The sequence below is a fragment of the Alligator mississippiensis genome, chromosome 1, assembly GCF_030867095.1.
Source record: "Alligator mississippiensis isolate rAllMis1 chromosome 1, rAllMis1, whole genome shotgun sequence".
Taxonomy (NCBI): Eukaryota; Metazoa; Chordata; order Crocodylia; family Alligatoridae; genus Alligator; species Alligator mississippiensis.
The window spans coordinates 260085562-260111949 of NC_081824.1; the positions used below are offsets into that span (position 1 = coordinate 260085562).

Here is a 26388-nt window from a genome sequence, read left to right on the forward strand (position 1 = left end):
TGTTTAGTATATGCCAATTTTTAATTTAGTCTAATTGGAAGTCTTCAATTAACTTCAGAGCTGGCTTTCCATACAGATCAGGAAGGGGATTACATCTGATACATTACTTTGTAGTTAGTGAAAATGTGACAGCAATATGAATAACGTGAGAAATCGTAAAGAGAGTGTTTTCTACATAGTATTTTCTAATCCAGAAAGAGGTGACAGATTGGATGCAACTGTGCTGTAATCAGGCAGCTTGGTATTTTGAATATATTCAGGTCAGACAGGAACACTACTGGGAATGAAAGGTAGGTTTCCTGTATCATCTATGCGATAATTTCCCTTAGATTTTCATTAATCACAGATTTTGCCTCGGTTGATTTCCTAAGTTAGTTAGTTTGCTGGGACAAATTCAGTTAGTAGAGCTTTTTGACTTTTAAAGTTCCATTTCCCTGTATTGTGCAATCCTGAGCAGAAGGGGAAAGGAACCTCTGCATGTAAAATGGATTGTGAAGAAGCACAGAACTCGAGAGCAGGAGCTTAGGGACCCTTTCCAAGTGGGAACAACGCCTCTTGGACCTCCAAAGAACCAGTTATGAAGTGTGCCATGTGCTCTCTATACCCAGTCAGCTTTGCTGACCAGTTTCTAGGGACCATAGTGCTATAAACCCTCCTTTTCCTTTGGGAAGGCAAGCAGCATGGTTAGTCACAATTTCATTCAGTCTCTTTACAGGGAAAGGGCAGTGGGGAAAAGAAGGCTCCTCTTCTCCTCCCTATTTTCATTTCTTAGCATATTCACTGTATGGGAAGTTAACATACCGCTAAGTTTGATGGATACAATAATGTTATTGTGAAAACAAAACCAGAGATGAATAAAATAATTCTCTCGTTTTACTAAAATGAAAAGCTTCAAAGGACAGGCTTTCCCAGTCTGGGGTCTTTCCCAGTCCTATATTCCTAACTTATAAAGACACATTGGGGATTGAAGTAGAGAGAGAGTAGATCCTAGAACAAACAGATTAAGAGCAAAACGTGACTAGGACCTAATACTTATGTATGCAAGAGTTCTGAATGACCTAAACAGCTGAACTTCTGCTGAGAAAAATGCAGTCTGTAGATAAGATCACAGGACAGTAGGGCTGGAAGGGGTCTCACAAGGTCATCTAGTCCAGCTCCCTGCTTAAGGCAGGAGCATTCCCAACTAAACCATCCCAGGCAAATGTCTGTCTAACCTGCTCTTGAACACTTCGAAGGATGGAGATTCCACAGCTTCTCTAGATAGTCCGTCCAATGCTTGATCATCCTTATAGTCAGAAAGTTCCTCCTAATCCCCAACCTAAATTCCCTGTGCTGCAGCATGAGAACATTGTTCCAACTCCTCTTCCCTACGGCCACAGAAAAAGGCCCATCTCCAGCCTTTCTATAATCACCATCTATAAAATGGTGTGTTGCGACTCAGAAACCTATAAGGTTTGCTCCTTTGTTTTAAAGCTGTGATCCTAAGAATGATGCAAGTGAGACCTAAGTAACAGGTAAACTGAATTAAAATTCTGTTCCTAATTTTTAATTTCAAACATACTGAGACAAACAGTTCTGTTGTCACAATAATTGAATCACAATAAATCTACTACTGTAAAGGAAATCCAAGTCTCTCCAATCCATTTCTTTGGGACTACACATGAAACAAGAGTGAAAAGTGAACAGCTGAGAAGCTTTCAAATCCAAATCTCTTATTACATTTTTTTACTGCATTAAAGGTATGACTATACTCCTCAAATACCCTAGGCTGAGACATACTGTACTGAATGATGGTCACTCCTTCCCAAATCAAAGGAAATGTCATTGTTCAGCACCAGCAGAAAGAAAAGGCAAAAAACAAAAGTCAAGTGGAAACTTCAGCAGGAAAGAGGATTGAACAGATTCAAGTCAGAGAGAAAACAAAAGCATATATGGTAGAGGTATATAAAACAGCAGATGGTCTGAAGAATGTAATTGGCTGTTCGTATTTATCCCTTTTGGTAATATAAAAGCAAGTGGATAGCCAGTGAGAGTGAAAAGCAGCACATTTAACACTGAGAAGTGTTACAAGATGTTCTACTCTGTGCACAGAACTCACTGTCATACAATTCTGAGCTCAAAAGTTTAGATTCAATACGAACAAGAGAATTTATATTCATTCATGTAACTGTGGATTTCTATGACAACTTGGGGAATCCTTCCACATACAATTTAAGAGACTCCGGCATCATAGAATGATGCAGTGCCTTGAAGTCCCCTGTTTGCTGCCAGAGTCATGTTATTTCTCTCAGACCTCATGCAAGCAGAGGCCTGTTAAATCTTCAGGACTCATTCAGCAGAGAGGACCTTAGGACCTTGAAATAGCCATGTATTAGATGGAATCAGTTTTTGTCCAATTTCTTGGTAGAGGGCTGAGGTTTGGAGAGCGGAGAGCAAAGAGGTCAGACATTAATTGTGGTTTGTAAAATACAGAGTCTGAGGAATCTGAAGAGGCAGAGGAACCTAAGTAAAGTGAAAGAGCAGAGGGGTCATGTTTTCACACGGGAACAGAGTACCAGAGAAGCAATCTGGCTTACTTACACCAAAGGAAGCTTAAGAACAACTGGACACAGAGTAGGGAACTCAAACACAGAAGTCTGCCAGGACTGTATAACTCATTTGCTTCAAGGAATAAGCATAAGGGAGAAACAGCTTCCATTATGGACGAAGTGTATAATAGTCCATCACAGGACTCCTTGCACATTCCTTCTAAAGTATTTGGTACTGCCTTTTTTCCCAAAATAGGATGTTGAACTGGTAGGAGCTACTACAGTAATTCATATATTCCTTTAAAGAATGGCCTTGAATGACAAAATAATGGGCTGCTCACTTCTTCCATAGTTTTCAAAAGATTCCAAGGCAATGTCTTAACATAATAATTTGCTTTGTATTAATATGAATCTATGAATCTGCATAATTCACCACGGATTGTAACATAAAATAATAAAATGTGTTGTTGCAGCTTGATTTTATTACTTCATTTGTTGCACAAACAAAAGCTACACAGATATAGATCTATTTTAATTCAACAAGAAAAAGATAGTCTGTTAAAAGCTAATGAAAATACACTAGAAAAATGCATTAAAACAAGTAAGACTCTTACTTGTCTCTACAAAGTACTCTGTATCTAATTAGTCCAGTGCTCGGTTCTACTGTAGCTAATAGGACTTAATCACATTTGTAAGTCAGGGATGGCTTAACCCCTATATTGTAAATTTTTAAAAATCTTATATAGAACTAAAATATCCAGTAACTTACAGTGCACGGTGATGGTGGTTGAACCCGTCAGGTCTTTGTCAGTCAGAGAGCACTTGTATTCTCCTGTTGCATTTCGCCTCACATCTGTCATTATGTAAGTATCTGAGCTCCTTATGCCTTCTGTTTCTCCCTGTCGGTAGAAGCAAAAAAAAAAAAAGTGGTCACCTTTGGTTTGAATAGTTTTATATGCTCCAACTTTCTTCCTAAAGAATTCTGAAACCTTTCAGTCTGTATCCATTTAAATCCACTGAAATGCAGGCACCTTTCAGCAAAACAGTTTTATGGTTGTTGCCAGATTTCAGACACAGTACAGTTGCCCATAAGTTAAAATGTTTTACATGTTTCAAGTGTCAACTACAAAATACTAAGAGAAGAGAAGATTCAACAGAAAATAAAATATAAAACAACCTTAGCAGGTAAGACAGACCAAGTTTGGGAAACAGTATCTTGCCCAAACTGCTGTAACAAATTTAAGTCAGTCTCTACTGAAGCATGTGGCATTAAATAGCTTTAGAATCACAGCAAAAACTGAACCAATTCTAGCTTCCCTTTGGTGGGAGGAGGACTCTGAAGTTACTGTAGTCCATGCCAAGTAGGGTCCTTAGGTTTTCTACGCTCACCACAGAACACAAGAAGGCACTCATGCACTACTATATGAAATAGCATTAAAACAGAGGAATTGGAGGTTGGCCAAGGGCCTCAAGTCTTCTGTGACTCAGCTTAACTGTAAGTGCTGAGATAAGTCACCTCAGACCCCATCTTCCCCATCACCATTCTTCAGCAATGCACAGTGCCAGAAGAGAGAAGTCCTTATGTAGTACCCTGGCCAGGGAATAATATGAAAGAAGGCCACTGTATCTCCTGCTCCAAAAGTCTAGCAGCTGGTTTAATCGAAGAACACACGTACAAAGTAGGGCAGCCAAAAGCAAGAGAAGGAAGAAAGGTAGCAGCCAAAAGGTAGAACTATGGTTGTCCAAAGATCTCTTCCATCAAGATAGCTCGGACATTGATTTGTATCCAGTCTGTACTTTGTACATATGATAGCACTATGTTCCACTGCTCTGCCTGTATTGCCATTCAGCTCTTGTTTGTGATGGGGTTTCATACAGCAACAGAGGAACAGCAACAAAAGACCCTGTGTTTGAAATGGTAGGTATATAGTACTTAAACTGGTCAACCTCACAGGATTAGGTTAAAATAGCTTCAAGTTAACTGAGTCTCTTTTTGCTTAATTCTTTTCCAACTGTTCTCAGAAAATCTTGTTTCCCAGAGAGATTTGTCTAATAATCATATATCTTAAGTTTCACTCCCGAGTTCTGCTGCTCTTCTGAAGGCTGCTATGTGAGGATTTCTCTTAATATACTTTCCAAAGTCAGATCTAAATCTTGGGTGGGATTTTGTTCCCATAATTGCTCTGTTTATTTGATTTGCCTGTTGGGATTACTTAGTGCTCTTATTTGAGCAAGTTAAATTGTTTTCTCTGTTTATACTCTTTCCTCTGGTCATTATTTACTGTGGTGTTTAAATCACTGCACCATTTGGTATAAAAATCACCACCTTACAAGCCTTCACCAAGTTTTGATGCAATTCTCCAAAGGCTTGAAGCACCTATCCCTCCTGGAGATTGCTGTAACTTGCCAAGGTTATCTTTTCAGCTTGCTAATAGCATTATATTACTTTGGTTGTTATTTGAGCATATGAAAATTTGTTTCAGACATGCAGTAGTGTCAATAGGAAGAAATGATGCTGAATATTGTAGCTAAGCACTAGCAGCAAGGTAATACTTACTGGAATGTAAAACAAGAACTCCTGAGGAGGGGGGTTACCATTTCCTGAGCATTTGAGAGTGATGTTATCACCTTCTTTAATGGTACTGCTTTGTGACAGCACTTGAATTGTCACCTTCTCTGTAGGATCTGTAAAAATAATGGACCCAAGTTAATAGCTTTTGTAAAGCACAAGGTAACTCTGTGCACACAATGTAAATGTCCAAAGTATACACAATTTTCTCACGAAGTAGGTGAGGGTAATTGCATAAATGGTTCTTTTTATAGAAGGACTGAAGTTAATAGGTACTTTCTATATGGAGTACTAATCCTGTTAGAACAAACTACAAAGAAACTCAGTTATATAAAAATCAATTTTTCCTTAGCAAAATGCCTATAACTGAAGTAGGAATGACCATAATTATTTCATGTAAAAAAGACCAGTAGGAACAATTTCACTGTATGATTTCATTACACGAGACTTTAACTGCATTACATGATGCTTGCTGTTTAGAGGAACTGCAGCGGCCGCAAAAATAGCTAATCCTGGAAGCCCCTTCCACTAATGTTAAAGAGAAATCTGAGCTAAGCAACTCACAAGGCTATTCTGTATGCTGATCAGCAGTGTAGCTTTCAAAAAGATGGATTTGGTGGACTGAATAAGACCCTTAACACAGTCAACAGAACTGTAAATATAGCAAACTTCTGTCATGTTCAATGAGGTTGAACGATAACTTATATCTTTCTTTGGCAATTTTTTTTAAAGCAAAGCTAAAACGAAGAGTATCCTTTAACACTTATTACTCCTCCCGGCTCCTCCCAGGCAGAGTGCTACATATCGTTTTCAAAACCCTGGATACAACAAACCAGATTTATGTAATGACATAAAGGCTAAATAACTCCTCCTATTACTTAAATCCATAAATGATCTCCTATTAACGATGACTCCTATAATGTCTGGGATGAAGCAGAGCTGACTACATGTACAGGGTCCATGTTCAATAACAAGGGTTTTTTGCTTATTTTCTAAATTGACAAAAAATCTGGCATAACTTTGTAGGACTCATTTTGCTACAAGAGTGTGTGTGTGTGTGTGTGTGAATAATCATTCAAAAATGTGTTTACCAAACAAACAAGGTAAAGTAGGATACATTAAACTCACTTATTTCAGAGCACAACCACTTTGTGAGCAAGGTCTACAGATTGGTATGGCACTAGATGTGCCCCACAATGCTAAATGAAAGCCAAGTTGTCAGCCGTGTGTGTGCCTGTTCTTGCTCTGACTTGTTAAACAAACGAAAAAAATGAGGCTAGACTGAAGAATAGTCTGAGGCCTCAGAAAGAAACTGCTGAATAGATAAATCAGATTAGTGAGAGGGGAACACCACCTTTGGGAAAAGCAGCCTTACTTTGCATAGAAGTTATTGATATAAGATCACCTAGCAGTGTTTGCACCAGATGCAAAGTTCTTCCTAAACTCTAACTTCTACATTGAGATTACACTCATTGCATTAAATCAATTTCTAACATATTTTAGGTAATACATAAACACCTTAGTTACATATCGTGCTGTCCTTTGTCCTCTTCCTACCACAAAGCAAGAACAACTAAGTGACCATAGAGCACCTCTCTTCATGAAGCCAGAATACATTTTACCTTTAAGACCTCCACTTGAATTTTGAAGAATCAAAACGCTGGAGGTGGACAGTACTTAACAGCAAGCTCAATTCACCTGGGCCTCAGGTATCCATAATTCCATCACAAGACCACTACCAACATTGACATGACACCCTTTCTGGTCCTATCAGTACAGGCATCAATGACTGAACCAGCAAGAAATGTGAACTGCTCTGCCAACCCTGGATGCCTGAAGTGGTCCGTCCACCGTAAGATTTCAGGACATTCTGACCCTGCTGTATCAACATATGCTCAGTACGCCTGCCTTTTCTGGGACTCCTAACTTCTAAGTACAATTCAGTTTGTGTACATTATCTAGAGCCCAGTTAACCAAGTTATTACACATCTACCTCTGCTCTGTTGCAAGCTTTATTTTAAATTACTCTTCTTTTCTGGAGCACTCTCTCTACAGCTGTACCCTGGAGCCTGAGGGTATGTCTACAACAAAGACTGCAAAGTAGCACAGCGATACGCAAAGCTATCTCAAGTACCATAAGCAGTCCAGCTGCAGCAGTGCAGAGCTCTACACAGGACAATTTATCCCCAGGGTCATTTGGATATGCTGTAGACTGCAATGTTAGACATATCTTGCATTTAAAGAATTATTCAGAGTATAGCATAAGACTTCTCTGTTAGGTCAGGACCTTGCAAGATTGTGGGTCCCCACTTAAAACAACAGGGACACTTTTATAGGAGAAAAAAACATTTTTTATTATGAAATAACAGAAAGTTGTTAAAGTTATGAATAGGATTCATTTTGTATTTTAAACTGAGCAGCTGGTGTTTTATTTTATGATTAGTTGCTCTTAGAAATGTAAAACATGATGGATCTTGATGACAGATCTGAAAGCAAATAACTAAGATATGGGAAGTCTTCTATTTAGAGTTGTAATATTTTTTTTAGATGCAGTAAATTCCACTGGAGAAAAAAAATTAAACATAATGAGAGAGAAGCTAATTAAGAATACTGAACCAAATTTAAAAACAAAAACAACAGAGCTCACTATCAACATAATCAGCTAACATCAGTGGAGAATGCTGTTTATAGCAAACTCTGGCCATCTATTCAATCAAAAGCATCAAAATCTTATTTTCTTTCAAGTGCATCTCCAAATAAGGGACTGAAGTTACATCAACTAGAGATGTATTTGAAAGGAAATGTACTGCATTTTAAGGCTGAAACAGCTTCCTGTCATGCACTCCTCTTCACTTATCAGGTGCATACCCCACTCCTCTTGTTAGCTAATTAGTAGCACAGTGATACTGCCCATCTCTGGAGGAAGCTAGAGATTGCAGCATAAAGAAGTTATCTTAATTAAATTGTCTGCTGGTGGAACAGGAATTAATATGCTTGCTAGCTATGGTCTTTTAATCTTTAATGCAGAGTGCACATCAGTTCTGTAGCATAGACCATGCTGCAGCTGGGAACAGCTCTTTTTTGTTTGTTCTCCCTTCATATCAGACCAATCCTTGATTCAAGCTGTATGGGGTATAGAAATTCCACCAGTCTGGGCAAATCATCTTCACAGCGAGCTAGCTGGACTGGTGCCTGAGAATGATGGTTAGGACAGGGAGACTATTCTACGGTTCCTGCCCATCAGGATGTTATTCTGTTTGGGGAGACATAACATTGATGCAAATTGGCTCCCTACTTATTTTCTTCCAGGCATTTCTAATTGTATCCTGATTTTCTTCTTTCTTTGGAAACTCAGTGAGGGAATTATTTACAGCCTTTGGGCGGGGGGCTGTTGCAATCATCCCTGTATCTCATACTGCTGTATGACACACAAAAAGAATGAGATGAAAGCAAACTTAGACTTTTAGTTTTAGGAAGAGTGCCTGAGGGCCTTGGAATATTTCACAAGTTTCCAAAGGTAATGAGTGATTACCACACAGCTGGTCTTACCCATCACTTTGTAGGGAGGAATCACCTATAGGGACACAAGGTATGAATTTGCTTTCACTTAGAAAAGTAAGAAATCAAGAACTCCATTAAGACTGCAGAGATGCATTAGCAATAGTAGGCCAAAATGGGGTCCTTCTGCTCTAATGCCATCTACCTCAAGAGGGAGAAGCAGGTGGAGAGCCAAGGAAATCACATACAAAGTTGTCTCAAGTCTGTGACTTTTCCCTTTTAGATTAAAAGGGCATTTTCCTTGGCTGCAAAGATCTGGAATGATGTGCATTACTGTTCCTCCAAGTACTCAAGACTGTGAACTAGTAGATTATGCAGAGGGGTTAGGTAATGATTTTTTTTTTTTTTTTTAAAGGTTTGATCCTGGGGAGGAGCTTGGTGAACTCACGTCTTCTTGGTCTCAGCAGAACTGAGAACTTTCATTACCTTGTATACTTGGACTTTAAAATGTTAGATTGCTCTGTGTATTTTGCACATAGTAGTGAGGAGAGGAAAACAAAGGACGTTCAAAAAAAGTGCAGGCAACATTATTTTTTTGTATGTCAGCGTATTAAGGAAAACCCTACATTACAAAGCTGTAATGGAGAATGTCAATTCTGGAAAGCTGAAATGGAAATGTTTGTTGCAGGCCAGGCTAATAGGACTTAAGTAACCTCTTATATTTCACGCTTACCTTAGTACAATATCATTACTGAATGTATTTGAAGGAAGATGAGTGTTTTAATTTTTTTCTAATGCCCAGGGTCCTCAACAGGACTCAAAAAATATAGCACCTGGGAATTGGGTCTATTAGGAGACATGAAAGTATTATTTTTAGTACTTTAAGTGACCACTTATTCCCAGTGGCAGTCCTTAACTTAGGAAGATAAAACAAGCGTACTACGCCTTTTAACCTTGTGCAGCTGAGTCCACTTAAAAGTGACATGAGATGTCTGGACAAAAGCTTTGGTCTCACCAGGACCCACCTCTTTTAGGACTCAAGCTATCACTTGAGGCACACCAAAAGAAATCAAGTTTTGTCTGCACTTTTTTTTGAATGTCCTTTGTTTTCCTCTCCTCCCTACTATGACCTACTAGCTTTCACACTGTCAGAAGCTCCAATTCTTTGACACCTCCTGCTGCCAAGTACTGTCTAGCTAATGTTCTTGACAGTCACCCGATACCTTTGCTCAGCAAGGGTTGTAATACTGTACCTTGCTTGGTGAATAATAATATATGCAAGGAACTTGTGCAGTTAAGTAAATTGGAAATTGTTAGCTACATAAATCCTATATTATAACAATTACAACACTATTGTTTTAAGTGTAAAATTCAACTTATGATAGAACTGGAAGATAGTAACTGAAAAGCCAACTTGTTTTAAGCAGAACGATTTTTGGGTAACCTGGGGTGGGTGAGCAGGATATGTGCCCTGGAGGCTGCATAAAAGAAAAGAAGAGGTTTAAGAAGGATGGGAAGAGGTCATTCACCCTACCATCCTGCACACTGCCTGCACTTTCCAACTGCAAGCAGCAGCAGGTGCAGACAGTATGCATCACAGAGTGCAAGGTATTCTGGGAATTGTTCTTTTGTACAGCAGCAGTGGAGTCTGCTGCTGTAGGGGAAAATTGACCCCATTTTTGCTGCCAACATCAGCATTTGTTTTGCCCTCTCAATATGGGATTTGGAGGCAAAAAAAGAGAGGTAAAAGTTCCCCCCCACCAGCAAACTCCACTGTCATTCTAGAGGACTACAATTCCCAGAATACCTTGTACTCTGTGACACTGCCCGGATGCTGCTGAAAATACAAGGGCTGGGGGGAAGGGAGAAGGGTAATAGAGGACTCCCTTGGACACATTTTTCCCACATTGGCACTACTAGTTCATGTCCAACTGTTTGTTCCTAAGAAACATATTTGAGTATTCTGGTGCAACTGTAGAAAATAACATACAATAAGGTACTATTTTACTGCACAATTTATAAGGCAAAAGGTATGACACTGTCTTTAAACCTCATATGGTATTTCAAGTTCCAATCACTTATTTAAACTATTCTGGATTCAGTATATTCAGCCATAGACTATTAGTGGTTCTTGAAATTCCCATTCATTGGAAGATATTACTAGCTGCTGCTACTACTATTGCTAGCTACTATTTTCTCCTTGGTAGAACCACCATAATAGTAAGAATTCTAATACCAATGAAAGCAGAGTTAGATCCTGGGCAGCTGTAACATTTGAAGCACTTCAAAGGACAAGCACTCAAAAAAATAATCCTGATGAGCCACTCTAAAAATAAGCCAGGATGAAACAACAACTAATTGTGCATGCTTTACAGAGCACAACAGGCGGTTGAATCCCACCATGCTCTGCTCTCTGCCCTCCCCACCCACATGGGGGTGAGGGAAAAGTGGGGCAGACAGCCAATGAGTGCTCTCTTGTGGGCTGGAGAGCAACAATCCTTGCTTTCCTCCCTGCTTCTGATCTCCGAGCTCCAGCGCGGGGAATGCACTTGTCTATCCCCAGCAATCTCCTGAATCAACTTAAGCCATGCAAGGAATCATTCTTACCAGCCCCAAGGATATTTACAATTCTTTATATGGTCTCGGGCTCCAAAATCAGGAGATTAGAGAGAGTGCACAGAAGAGTGCTCAGTGGTTGTCTGTCCTGCTCTCCCTGTACACATGGGTAGTGGAGCCGCAAGATCAAGCAAACCCCCTGGTTGGACAGCACACCGCTCTTTGCCATTATGATTATGAAGTGCTCTTATGGCACATGTGTGTGCACATTCAGTTGGTGTGTGTATCTGTGGCTGAAGCACTTTGAAGTGCAGCAGCACTGGAACTGCTTCAAAAATTGCATGTGTCCATGGCCTAAGAAGAGCCCCAGATAACTTTTCAGAGTTATTCTGCAAGCAGCTATTATATCCATTCTCTAAATCATCACTTTTCTGGTTTATTTCACAAAGTAATGGCACATTCCTGCAATTTTGTAAATGTTCTCTGATCTACCTGGAAAAAGAAGACCATTACATTAATGAATATTATTCTGCTACAGAGTGAACATAAATGAGTAATTCTATAACTTACAATGAACATCAAAGACTAGTGATTCAGACTGTATTGTTTCTGATCCTGATGGTCCATTGTATGTCACACTACAGGAAAACTGTGCCTTATCATCTGCCTTTTTTGGCTTATATTGAAGAGACGATGTCATAGTGAAGAGTCCAGTTGATCTGTCCACTGTATTTTCCAAATGTATGACCACGGCTGAAAAATGATGACATTGTTTCAGTATCTGCTCTTTATACATATTACTGTTCCTATTTTTTAAAAAAATATTTGTATGATTTTCATTCCTGCTGCTTGGCACCTGAATACACAGCATTCATTTCAAACAAGCAATATATTAAGTTGCTGATAACACCAAGTTGGGTGGAGTTACAGACATTCTGGAGGGTAGGGCTAGGATCCAGAGTGACCTGGACTGCAGACAGATATTCAATTAAAGGCATGATGGGATCTGATCTAATTCCAAAAAATTGTACCTCCGGCTATGACACACGTGCCTGGCACAAGGCGTGATTGTGGATGAGATCCTAATCTTGACTTATTGTCTGTACAAGGGATCATGATCCTGGGATCATGATCCTGGATTCCTCCTACACTGACAAGTAGCAAGCTGGGTGCCTGGTGCTAATGATTGGCACCCCCAACCTTGGAAGTGCAGCTGAGCCTTGAAGGGCTCTGGTGTGCACCCATGGCTGGGATCACTGGTCAGCTGATTGGCACCCCTAGCTATAGATGCACATGAAATCATCAAGAGCCTCATGTGCTTCTGAGGCTGGGAGCACAAGTCAGCTGACTGTTGTTCCTGAGGGCAAGAGCACTGATCAATGGACTGGCACTCTCAGCCCTGGGAGCACACTGGTCACATGTTCCATTCATGGCATGATGGGAACCACACACAAAATTATTACGTGTACTCTGTGTAATAATTTCATGGCTTATGTACTAAAGACACACTTAAGTGATTAATCACTTAAGACATGATTAATCAGCTAAGACACGATTCACAGGGTTCCTTCTTCCAGGGACCCTGGATAGAAAGGAAAAATGGTCTGCAGTCAACCAGATGAGATTGAACAAGGACAAGTGTAAAATCCTGCACTTGGGATGGAATAAGTGCATACACAAATACAGACTCCTTAATTTGACTGTCTAGGCTACTGAAGAGAAGTACCTGGGATAAGTGAGTACCATCAGAAGAATATAAGCAATAGCATGCTCTTGTTGCAAAAAAAGCCAAAAGCATCCTGGGTTGTATTAACAGAAGTGTTGCATGCAAAAAGGGAAATGATTCTTCTGCTCTGTTTGGCATTAGTGAAGCCTCACCTGGAGTACTGCATGGTGTTTTAGGTCCTACACTTCAAGAAAGATGTGGAAATATTGGAAAGAGTCCAGTACAGTGCGATAAAAATGACTAGGGGCCTGGAAATGCAAGGTTTATGAAAGAAAGGCTGAAAGAACTAAGATAATTTAGTCTGGGGAACAGAAGAGTGAGGGGAGATTTGATAGCTGTCTTCAAATGACCAAAAGGTAATTAGAGAGAGGCTGTATATAGGCTTTTTTCTATGGCTATAGAAGACAGAACTAGGAGTAATGGCCTCAAACTGCAGCACGGGAAATTTAGGTTGGTGATCAGAAGGAAATTCCTGACTAGGAGAGTGGTCAAGCATTCAAACAGGCTCCCTAGTGAAGTTGTGGAAACTCCATCCTTGGACATTCTCAAGAGGTTGGACAGACACTTGGTTGGGATGGCTTAGTCAATGACACTCCTGCTTTGAGCAGAGGAATGGACTAGATGACCTTGTGAGGTCCCTTCTAGCCCTATTTCCCTAGATCCTAAATTATATTCCCACAGTAGAGGCTGTACAAACAGCTTTCCTCCCAGTCCTGTCCCTGGCCAATCCAAGAAAACCCAATGCAAAACACGATTCAATGGTCAAAACAATGCTTTCCATTGTTTTTGTTTGTTTGTTTGTTTGTTTGTATGGGGGGAAGAGGGGGACAAGACTCATGAATTTTCTAAGACTGTTTAAAAATATCTTCAACCTTAATAAAGATGTATGTAATATTTTGGAAACATTACAATTATTTAAAAAACCCCCAAAACAAACCCCAAACTACATCAAGACACTCTTAAACCTTAATCCTGAAGATATTCTCATATTCCCTATTCCACAGGAGGAGACTAAAAAAGCTTGATTGTTTAGCATAGCAAAATGACAGCTGAGAGGATGACATTGCCCTCTGAATGCACCATGGAATAAATACCAAGAAGGAGAAGACCTAGCAAAGCTAAAGGACAACGTCAGCACAAGAGCAAAAGGGTGTAAAGTAGTTATGAATAAATTTAGGCTGGAATTCGAAGGCCATTTCTCATCCTCAGAGGGTGAAGGGCTGGAATAGTCTTCCACTGGTAGTGGAGGGGCCAAGAACACAAATTTAAAGATGAAGCCTGTTTATCTAATGTGGTTGCCTGCAGTAGCATAGGAATGGATTTGATAACCCATATTACCCTTCTTTCAAGCCCTATTTAAGCAGCTTTGCTCACAGGAATAAAACTTTGAATTCAATTAAGATTACTCATGAGTAGAGTTAGTCACACATACATGCGTGTAGGGTCATGGTTGTAGTTCATGGCTGAAACCTACCTCCTGCATCATGATGCAAAACATTTCCATTTTTGTACCATGTAATGTTGCCTTCTGGATAACTGTCTCTCGCAACACATTCCCCAAGCTGCAAAACAGATAAGAAATATTGAACACTGGTTTTTTACATTAAAAAAAACCCATTAACATACAAGTGCTAAATCAATTTTTCTCCTTAAAATCATTCATGTGATTTGCATTAGGTGGGGGGGGAAGAGGGTGGTGATAAATGGTTGTCCAAGGCAAGGCTGAGCCATAATTCTAAATATCTGAGGGCTGATTTTCTAGCACATTGTTATTATTCCTAAGAGAATGAATAGTTTGTTCTGTAATCTCAGTCTCTGTACTCAAGACACTGGTCCCTGTCCACGTATGCACATGGTACTCTCAGTCCAGAATGCACATTGGAGTATTTTTTGGAACTAACATTCGAATCAGTCCCAAGGTCTGTGACAAAAAAACGCTTACCATTTTTAGCTTCTCTGTTTCTAGGACGTTTGCTTGATGCAATATTTCTGGTTGAGATGGTCGTTCTATTAAAAAAAATGTACAGGTAACTGAATGCAAAATTTCAATTTTTTTAATAAAAGGATTACATTTTCCAAGATAAACATTCAGCAACATGGACTTGGAGAAAGTGTGAGAACCATACTGTTTTCATTCTTATAACCTGAAGACAAGGTTTAACATAGCTATAAAAACTGCTCCCATCTAGATATTGGTATGTGTGTTTATGAGGAAAAAAGGTCTCTCACTGGAAATTTTATAAAACACAGATTATGGGTTTCATTTTAAATGGGCCAGTTTTTTCATGACTTTGTAAAATTAGTGTTAATGTGTTTATGTATACTGTCAATAAATGAACAAATGGAATAAATGAATACCAAATGATAAAGATTAAATAGTCACATAGAAAAACAGTTTTAATATGGGTATTAAAGCAGATGCGATTTCCCATTTTAAAGAAAAAATACTCAAATCCTGCTTCAAAGATTTTAACCTACTATTGTTGCACTTAATGTGTGGGGGCACATAGACAGAGGCAAGTATAGTATCTGTAACTTTTTTACCTCATTTTTCAAAACTGGACTTGATTTAAAACTTGACTATCTCTTTTAAAAGCAAACTTTCTGTTCAGTACCAATATGTCATCTCATTCATTCTTTTTTATGGTAGTTACACTGTTCAGGCTGCCAGAACTGAGGATCTATCAGCCTTTCCATTATAAAATACTATTTTCTAGAGATGGTATAGCTTGTCTGGTAAAATTCACTCTGGCCTGAAGCCTGGAATGCACATTTTTATCTCCAAGGGACTGTATTCCTACAAGATGGAAGGAAAAAACATATCTGTGCTTATGCAGTCAAAATAAGTCTCTGCAATTTACCTCTGTGCTTCTAAATAAGCATACATTACACACACACACTTCAGTTTGCAGCGCTGTTTTCAAATCAAACCTTCTATCAAACAACACTAGTAATCCTGTTCCAAATGCTTTTCACACCATCTTGATGCAATTTCAATAAAAACAGAACAAAGAAGCAAACAAAGTTATTAATCTGTAGTTGAATGGTCACACTGGTCGAGCCTACTACAAATACAGAAATACAGTTTCCGTTCTGAGCTCTTTTCTTTATATATTCAGATACATTTTTCTGCACTTGGAAGATTAGTCCAAACAAAACAAAAAGCAATGGATCAAAAGACAAAACCCAACAGAGGAACCTATTTACTTGGATTTTTCAAACAACTTGCTGGAGGCAAAAAAACCCCAAAACCAAAGCCAGGCATCAAAAACCATCATGTTGTTCTCGAACACAAAAAAGACTAGAGCATTATTTTTAGAAGTAGAAGTAAGGTTGCTTTTTGTGTGGGCATCAGGGAGGGAAGTGTTTTGTTAAAGAAGTAGGTTAACCCATTTTCTGTATGCACTGGCAGGGACAGTAAATTTTAACACCTGCTGAGCCAGCCAGATCCACTTTTTACACACTTATCTCATGACAACGGATCCTGTAAATAGAAATTATTAGTTTTCTCACAGCATTAGATCACCAATCTGATAAAAACTGAACAAATTTAAAATGTGCTGTGCCTCCTCTGGTGTCTTCCCTCTATCTCAAATGCTTTGTGTGCCCCAATGTGAGGACTAGGAGGCAGCTCCTACTCGAAGACCTCCTGCAGATGCTGCTGCAGATGAGAAGGAAGCAGTGTATTCTGCCAATTCCCTATAGCAACAGGTCTGCACGTGTGCATGCAGATGAGTTACTACACATGAGCTCACTGGCTGCCAGGCATTTTACAAGCTCATGATCTGAAATAGAAGGAAATCTTATGCTCAGGGCTTAATAACATGAGAGTACACTTTGTGATGGTTTTAACTACAGCCAGCCACTTGTTTCTCTACTTAATACCTTGAAATAGCACCTCTGCTGTTCTATAAGAGCACTAAATGAGGTTGCTACAGAGGTCAAATGGCAGAGCAAGAAAATTGTGACTGTTTGTGCTGCTGATAAGCCCTGGAAACTCCTCAGGCCATTTAGATCCAAATGAAGATGCTAACAAGATACACCAGGAAAGCTGGCAGAGGTTGTTACCTGACCTAGTAAATGAAACTTAGCAGGTGTTTTCTGTACAACCCGTAAAGCTTGTTAGCCGTGCTAGCTGATTAACTTGTGACTAAGGCTGTAATGCTTGCCTGAAACTCAAACCTCAAGGGACATATCTGAATTTCAGGCATTTGAAATCAGAGTTTATGCAGTGTGGCTACATGGATGGGTCAAGAAATGTAGAAGCTCCCTGGGAGGTTTATATAGAACTAGGAACACTAAATGCATAAATAGGTTGCTGTAAAAGTTTTCCTGGCAGTGTTAAATCACCCATGCTACATACATGTTTTCTATTCTTAAATTTCTTGCTAAATGTAATCTTCTTTTATTCCTTCATAAGGACACCCTTCTAAAGAGTGTGGAGTGTTTTCTCAGGTGGTATCTGGTCACTGTTGCTTTTGATATACAGACTGCTGAAGTCTGTATGTTCTGGAAGGCAGATGTTAGCAAGTCATCTTCCAGATCCCAAAGGCAATGCAGAAAACACAACTCAGATACATGTTCAGTGACAACAGCTCAGAAAGGTTTATCATCATTGGGTAGCACACCAGTTGGTCTCATAAACATTGAGTCTAACTTGGAGAAGCTTATCCTTCATTGATATAGACATTATATGTTATTCATGCTTCCCTACGTCTTTAAGAGGGACAGGTCTCCTCACTCCTGTATTTATACTTGTGTAACCCACCCTCACCCCTCCTGGCCCCCACATCTGGTGCCCACTCTTCTCTCTCCGTCAAGATGTTCATCTTTATTTGTTTTGTTTGCCAGATTCACATACCTGCACTCACATTAGTAAGTTCTATCTTTTACATCTGTAGCAAGGGCAAACCGGGGGGGGGGGGGGGTGCAAATCGGGGCAACCGCCCCAGGCCCCGTGCTTTGGGGGGCCCCATGGTCAATGCCATATAGGCCTCACCATGGCTGCCACTGCCAGCTCTGGCCACTCGCCCCGCTCTCCCCTCCCCGCCCCTGCACAGGCTGCTATGCCCCGGGCCCTGCACACACCTAGGGATGGCTCGGTTTAGAGCTACTGTTTTTATACTGCCTTCCGTATCTTTTTGCTCATTAGTGTATTTTTTTTCTTTCTTATTAGGTCATCCAGCGCTCAGGAGTCCCCTTTCTCCTGTACTGATGTTCGGCACTGTAGTTTACTATAGCTTACCATAACTACAGCCTAGCCCAAACAGAATTCCTACAGACACCATAAAAAATATAGGGTTCCCAACAAGGGTGAATTAACATTGTGTTTGCTTGTATTTTATGGAGTATTTCAACTACTTGGCATTTTGTTTACCATATAGTAGTCTCATCTACAAATTTACTCCTTCGTGATAAGTCACCATGATAATTCTTTATCACATCATTGCAAAAACTCTGCATGTTTTCTATGCATGTTCTGAGCACAATTGTTGTCCCTGCTGTCATTAATTTAATTGTTCTTGCAGTCAAACATCAAAGTGAAACAAGGGAAGGAGAATTTTGGTGACTCCATGTCCCCCTTCTAACAGATCATGCCACTGGCAAAACTGTGTCAAGATAGCATGAGGTTAATGCTGAAGAGTCCCTGACATTATTTTCCTGCTTGGAGTTCTAATTGGCAATATGTTTGATTGATTTTTAAAAATATATATCCTTTGAACCAAAATGTAATCTATTTGAAATAGCTTTTAACTTTTCAAACTCCCAAACAGCACATACTTAATTTGACTGGGTAAACATTATATGTGCACTGCATTTTGAGTGCACAAATGGGGGGGAAAAATTAGAAATCCAGGCAGGGAAGAAATCTACTGTAGTCAGGGTCTACTCACAGATGTAAATGCCACAGGCAAGATTTTCAGTAGTGACTAGTAATTATGGATATCTTGTTTCTAGCAGCTTCAGGATTTGTCAAGTCTGAATGATGCGTTGAGCTGGGAACACTTGAGCCAACCACTCTCATGCTCACTTTTGAAAATCTAAGCCATATATTAAGTGTAAATGGTATCACAAGTCAGAGTGCAAAAAATATGTATGGCTCTTAACACAGATTCAGAATAAGGAAAGCTGAATTAAAAAAAAAAAATTCTCCTGTTTGCCTTGCAAAAGGGGACAAATTATGATTTTTGGCTAGTATCCTGTTCCTCAGTCTTTCTTTCAGGCTTTTTTTTTTGCTTTGTGACAGGTGCTAGAAGATATTTAAATACATTCCTTGAAATGCTAATAATATGCCACTTGAACTAATAAAAATTCCCTGATCTAATTTTTTACATTTTTCCTTTCTAGGGCCAAATTATGTAACCTGCACATACAAGTAACTCATTAGCAAGCTCTGAAATTCCTTTTGTTGTAAACTGACACTTTTGGCATGTGAAATACTGAGGCTACAGGGAGTCCCATTTTGCAGATGCTAGAGATAGTTTAGCTTTTTTATGGCAGAAACCTGCTAATCTCAGTCATTGATTCAGTTTAATATATTTTCCTCTTTTTGCTTTCATCTTTCTCTTAGCAGAGGATCCCTAATTTATTGATTCAGGCAGACCCAAATGCTATTAGTAGTTAGTACAAATGTTACTTACTGAACACTTTGACTATCGTAGGCTCTTCAAAAACGTTGTCCTCTGTTACTAGCATACATACAAATCTCTTTTCATCGCTGATCCTTGCATTCTTGATGGATAAAGTGTAATTTTCTGAGAGACTCAACCTGCCTTTGTAGTCTGGTACATCATCATAATGCACGCTTTTTTTTGTTGAAGATCTGAAGGCAATAAATACTGGAGATTCATTGGTCATTTCCTAAAAGAAGAATTAATGAATTTATTTTGTATAAATACACAAATATGTTCCTCTATTAAGTCTTAAAAGCTGCAAAAAGACAACATTTAAAATTCTTCCCACCTCACCCCCAATATCCTATTAAATTTCAAAGTGATGTTCAAACCATCCACCTAACACTATAGAAGTACAGAGGGCTATTTTAAGACCCTACTGTGTGGCACATACTGGGACTCAAGGCCAGCAGCACTGGAAATGATCACCCTCCCATGGCAGCATCCTGCTGTAGTCCAAGGCAGAGCTTCTGCTGAAGGCTATAGAATTATCCAGGCTTTCTATATATGAGAAGACATTTAGAACAGAGGCAGTCGAAGTAAAGCTTAAGGCTTCAGTTTCTTTTTAAGCCAGTCATTTTTACACAGTTTGTATTACACAGCTTGTATTGTTTGTCAGGAATGTTCAGTCTTAGCTCCCATTGTGGGATTTAATCAGGCATAACTGCCTATTTTATTCTAAATTAGTTTTTAGTTTCTTTTTTGTTAAAACACCCTGAGGGCTCTGGGCACGAGAATATACATACAATTAAATGTTATTATTTATATGACTCAGGATAATCGGCATCGTATCATTTTCTAGACATCCTTACTTAATCAGTATGCAGTTGCAGTCTTAAAAAAGGAAAATATCAAAGGAGAGCTCTGCACAGAACAGCTATACAGTAAATTAATATTCATAAGAGGCCAAATTACAAGCTCTGTTTTGCACGATTTTTCTTTCCCATACGGAAATGGAGATATCACACCCCAGGAATGTCCTTATGACAGATCACCAAGCATGATGCATGTGAGTTTCAGAGTATTCATACATCATAGAATAAACCAACAGAGATCTGGCTCAGCACGCACCAGAACGGACACAAAACTCTTGAGTTGTTTCTCTAGGGACAGGCCCACCTCTGGCTGGAAAGATTACTCTCAAGACGTTACAATAGAAAATAAATTATCTCAGTGTGTGTGTTTTGTATCTAGTGAAAGAGACCATAGGCATGGTAGGAAACTGGGGAGAAGGGAGATGTGTGGAAATGTTTTGGCTCTATCTAGAATATCAAAGTCTTAGGCTGTTAAAATTATATAGATTTTTTGCAAGGTCAGCTTCCTTGACATCCTGGTTGCTGTTTGCATAACAAAGGTGCAACAGGATTTCAAGTGATCTGCAGTGTCTAAAAATTGTCCCCGTCGTTGGTTAGCAGGCACCCTAGTCTTCTGTTTGTCATGGAAAACTGCAGAAAAATGCAAAATCTATGTTTTTCCACAACCTACCAAAAGTGTGGCGCCATTTCTACTCTTACTTTTGCTGCAGTTTTTGCCTCTTGGTAGGTTGCAGAAAAACTCAGATGTGTTATTTAAACAGATTTTTTTTGTTTCCCCCCCCTGAAAACTAGGATACCTGTTAATTAGTAACTAGAACCAGATAAGCCAAGGTGGGCAAAATGGGTGCCTATACACATGTAGCGAGGCTGCTCCGACATGCTGTAATTGCAGCGCAATGGAGTAGATTTGATTAATTAGTCGAATGAGCTTCAGCTAAAATACCCCTGCTGCCATTTTTCAGCATGGTGACAATGATACACGTGATGCTGTCAGAGCTGCTCTAATTAAAGCTCCCCCGCCCCCCCCACCAACTCCTGGGACACATATATAAACTCCCAATATGGCCCGTGGGCCCCATCTAGCCCACCAACTGATTGAATCTGGCCTGTGGGTGGTGGCTACCAACTGATTGGATCCAGCCCCTGCAGCAGTCCACATAGGGTTGAGACCCAACTGGGCAGGCAGCATGGTGCTCCAGCATGCCCAGTTTCTGGTGGGGCTGCTCCCAATGAAGCTACAGCTGCCCACGTGCTGCTCAGCTCCCTTTGCCTCCAGCAGCAGCTCCTTCTCCTGCTCTGCTGCTCTGGGCAGGGAGGAACTTTCAGACCTTCACCCCTCAAAATGCGGGGAGCTGAGCAGCATACAGGCCACTGCAACCGCACCAGAAACAGACCTGTCAGAAGCTGTGCGTGCTGGCCAGGGCCAGGCTGCAGGGGCAGCCGTGGCCTGCAACACCCAGACAAGCTCCACTGAATGGACCCCACACCCTCTGCCCCCTCCTTCCTCCCTCATCCTCAGCTGGCTCCCAGGGCATAGCATCCAGGCAGCTTCCCTCCTATGCATATACCACCCCCCACAACAAACCCTAGACAGGGTAGGGGTGTGCAGGCAGAGGATTGCAGTTCTGCCCCAGGTCCTAGCCCCATGACCCTGGCCTTGCCTGCTGGTCCCACTCCCAAACACTGCTCCCCGCCGCTCCATCCCACATAGGGAGTTATGGTGAGTTGTTGCAGTGGAGGATAAGGGGGTGCTGACCTGGCCCGCAACAACACATCAAAACTTCCTATGCTGCCTCTGGGATTAAATATTTGTCCTCTCCGCACATACGATGTCCTGTTGTGATAGAAAAAAAATACTCGATTCCTCTCTCAGTCTTGCTACTTCATAAACTGCAGCTCTTTCCCGTCTATCAAAAAAACCCCCAGAAGTCAAGCTATTCATGACACAAATATATTTTGGTCATCGTCTGTATTTTTATTTCAAATGCAAAAATGCTTCAGAGAACCCTAGTTGAAATTCCCAAAGGCACCACTAGATTAAAAAGATCTAGAGCTCAGAGGGCCCCTCTGTCTTCCCTACACAAAAATGGGAATGGAAAAAGAGGCATATTTTGTAAGGGACCATCTGGAATTTCTCTCAGTCCTTTCCTATTTTAAATTTAAGAGCTATAGATCCTGTTTGTCCTCAAATCTACTGCTTGACCACTGGGGGGGGGGGGGCGGGAGGCACGGCATAGGGGACAATTACCTAGATAAAGACCAGGCCAAAATAGTAAAGTAAAAATCCACTTGCAAAACAAAAATTCAGGTCATTTAGTCACACTCCCTAACAAAATGAAACTGTTCCTCCTCAAAACATGTATCAAAGAAGGTAAAAAATACACTGAGTTTGGAAAATGAGAGAAGAGCTTTGGAAGTGTGTTCCCGGTAGATAATAAATCAAGTTTGCAGAAGGAAGAACAACGTTCTTTTTCACTTCAGTTTGAGAAAAACAAAGGGTTAATGTTATCCTAACGGGTTTGCCCTGTGTAGTTTTCCAATGTTATAATATAGTCTCTTGTGCTGGTTATTCTTTTTATCTCAGATGGCATGCAAACGTGCCATGAACTACAGATTGACATTTTCTAATAATGAGCAAAGCACACTGTGTCATCTGTGCAGTGAGTCAAAGCAATATGAGCATACTCTACTGCACCTCTGCCATGTTGAAGTTCTTGAAGTTCTCTGTATTTCATAAGCTGCAATGTAAAATCAACTGAGTCGACTAAGGCCTACTTTGCACTACTCATTGCGTTTAAAATACACTGAAATATGGAACAGCATGAAGCAACAGATCAACAAAACATGGAGAAAGACTTTTCACAGCTCTAATGCACTTCCTGCTTTAGGCAGACTACTTAAAAAAAAACGAAAAAAAAAAAAGATTACAAAGCAGAAAAAAGAAAAAAAAAGATTACAAAGCAGAAAGGTTGCCTCTTTCACAAAAGATACCAGATTTGTAATGCAGCCTGGCACAGTACTTCTTAATTATTGCCATTGCACGTAAGACTAATTTTATGTGCTTCCCACTGTTCTTGACTGCCGAGTCCATTTATACACATTTGAATCTGTACTGTACAAAAGAAATCTTATGCTACCAGCAATTCAGTTTAAGTTACAGGTAAGCTATACTTACATATTTCCATTTTCCAAACATAAGATCATCTGGTACTTCTTGACGACAAGGCATAATAATGGTATCTCCATAAGTTGCATTTACTGTGTACAATCCACGGGCTACAAGAGACAAAGAAACAAAATGTTAAATGTTTTTGTAAAATTCTTAAACACTAGCCAACATTTGGTTCAAGGTGTTAACCTCTTCTCTTCCTCCATCCAACAATGCCATTCATCTTTAAAATGTTTTCTGAAACAGGAATCAATACATTAAGCACATTTGCTTAAATGTCCATAGCTCTTTTGCAGCTTATGTATCCTACTCTTATTCACTGGGAGCCGTGTGATTTCTGGGAACTGAATTTCATCCTTTTAGCTAGATCCCCATATACATCTGACTGACTGCTGCACTGTCTCAAACAACTCCTAAGACTGAAACACACACATTTATCTTTCCCATCAGAAAACAGAGTCTTATCAGCAGGGCATATGTTACAACACAATATCAAAATGGGGACACAGCATGGAAGCAAAATAAAATTATTACAAGTGTGTTTGTGTTAACAAGTTATATAAAAAAGGAAAGTTTAATGTTTATTTTCAAGAACTCTTTCCTTGGTTTGGAAAGCTAATCATTTTAATTCTCAAAGTATAGGTTTTGGAAATGTAAAATGACTTACTTCTATGAGTTACATAAAAATAAATAAAAGCCATTTATTTGCTTGGGGGGAACCTATGCAAAACAGTATTATGCCTATGCACAAGAATTACCACAAACTGATCAATTTATTTTTTTTTAAATGAAAGGGCATCAAGGAATTGCAAACAGTGTAAGTGGCAACATATTAAGACTGAAAAAAATAGTCTCCAAGTGCCAATACAAGCCTTATTACTATGGCAATTTTGCTCTGTTATGTTTTTAATAAAACAAAATAAAAATAAAAAAACCCACAGGACTAGATTACCTCCTGCCCACAGAAACCCAGCAGAAGAATCGCCAAAGGAAAGAACCTCAAGGAGGGCTTCCCCAGCCTCCTCCTCTCATTCTTTCTCTGCCTACCACCAAGGACGCTGGGGTTCCCTCAATGATTAGAGCTACAGTGACCCAGTCCTTCACTGCCAGTGTACAATGGCTTTAATGGAGCAACACAATCAAGGATTTCCACCCACTTGCTGCCAAGCAAGGAACCTTATTTAATGAGTGGAAGGATGGTAATGGTGTAGCAGCAGCTATAAAAAAAAGAAATACATCCACGGGCTTCATTAATTTCTTAGCAGATTCCTCATTACTTGCCAGTGCCGGATGATGCACGTAGCAGACCTGTCTCTGGATTCATCCCTTTCCAATAGTCTCCAGGGATTTGGAAATAGTGTCTGGAGTTGGCTGACACTACTCTTCCTCTGTGGATGTGTCTACACATACATTTAAGCGCAACTAAATTCAATGCGCATTAAGCAATTTTTGATATGTGTCTACACATGCAGAGACTTGAAACTAAAGTTAGTGTACTTGGCACTAAAATTAATCCCAAGTCCCTGCAGCCCTCCCATGTGCCCCTACTGGCTGGGCAGACCTGGCACTAAAGTTAGTGCTGGGTCACATCTATACACGTGTTAATGTGCTCTAACTAATTGCACATTGGCAGGTATCAAAGTTAGGTGGAATTAACCTAATTTCACCATTTTAATGCACATTAAGGGTGTGCACATGCAGACACATGCCCACAATGTGCATTAAATTAAGCTAATGCACATTAATGAACTCAGGGCTGTTCTCTCACTTTACATCCATGGATAATTTAAATAAAACAAAAATAATCACTTCTTAAAGGGTTACAGCCTGAATTTCTTACCAAGACTGGTCCCTGAACATTTTGCCTGAGTAACAATTTCAGAATGCATTACTACTACTGCTGCTGGTACTTAAAACTTTTCTATTACAAGAACATCCAACAAGCCACAGCCAAGCTGAGTCCAACTGCCTGAGGCACTACACAAAGATATTGTAAGTTTTGTAAGGAAGGCCCTACTCTAAAAAGTGTACCATCTAAAAGATGGAACATAACCAGCAGAAGAAACAAGCAAGCAGGTCTGGACTGGCATATTAAAGGAAATTAGTGTAACATACAATAGGAAATAATATTTCTGTACATTCTAGGAGTTGTATTTTAACAGTATACCTCTTCCACCAAGTAACTGCTAATCTTCTATTTCTGTGGCAGTCCTAGTGACATGCTCAATTTAAATAGAGCAGTCATATTTAAAAATAATTTTAAAAACCCAGTTCTGCTAAATGCATGCTGTAATCTGCTGCACTGTCTGATTAAGACAAACTGTTTTATCAACCGAGATAGGTTTATAGTCCACTAGGTGGTGCTAAAGAAATATAAACATAAATGGTTACCAAAAAAAAAAGTCTCCTTGCTCTTACAATTTATTGAACACCACCAATATTTCATATCATCAAAAATATTACTGGAATTAGAAATCGAGATTGAAATAAAGGAAAAATAAATTAAACATCATTGATTGAAAGGATTGGTTGGAATGTAGGCACTGATGTCATTTTAATTTTGTACTTACAATTCTAAACATTAGTGTTTGCTAAACAGCAAAAAAGCTCCCCTTTAAGTCCTTTTCCCCATTAATACAAAGCAACAGAAGAGGCTTGTTACAATGTAGTTCAGCAACAAACTACCAGTATTTGGCATTTTTACTAGTCCAAACTCAAGTTAAATACAGTCATGTTAAATTATTAGACATGACAGCGTTTCACATCAGAGAGAAAAGGAGATTTGCTTATACTCCTGATGTCCTGGTGAAAAAAATAACCCTGTGAAACTTTAAATTGTTGTTCTTTTCGGTT

General features: G+C 39.6%; 1 protein-coding gene across 2 annotated transcripts in view; it reads right to left on the minus strand.

The window, feature by feature from the left end:
* ALCAM (activated leukocyte cell adhesion molecule) overlaps positions 1–26388 on the minus strand; it is a 168405-nt gene that overhangs the window by 27661 nt on the left and 114356 nt on the right. For both annotated transcript variants that reach the window (XM_006258139.4, XM_019476328.2), the window contains exons 2-8: positions 23542–23642; positions 19519–19738; positions 14820–14884; positions 14352–14439; positions 11722–11904; positions 5086–5213; positions 3298–3427 (exon numbers count right to left, since the gene is read on the minus strand). In XM_006258139.4, the coding sequence (XP_006258201.2) occupies positions 3298–3427; positions 5086–5213; positions 11722–11904; positions 14352–14439; positions 14820–14884; positions 19519–19738; positions 23542–23642 (915 nt within the window). The remainder of the gene's footprint in view (positions 1–3297; positions 3428–5085; positions 5214–11721; positions 11905–14351; positions 14440–14819; positions 14885–19518; positions 19739–23541; positions 23643–26388) is intronic.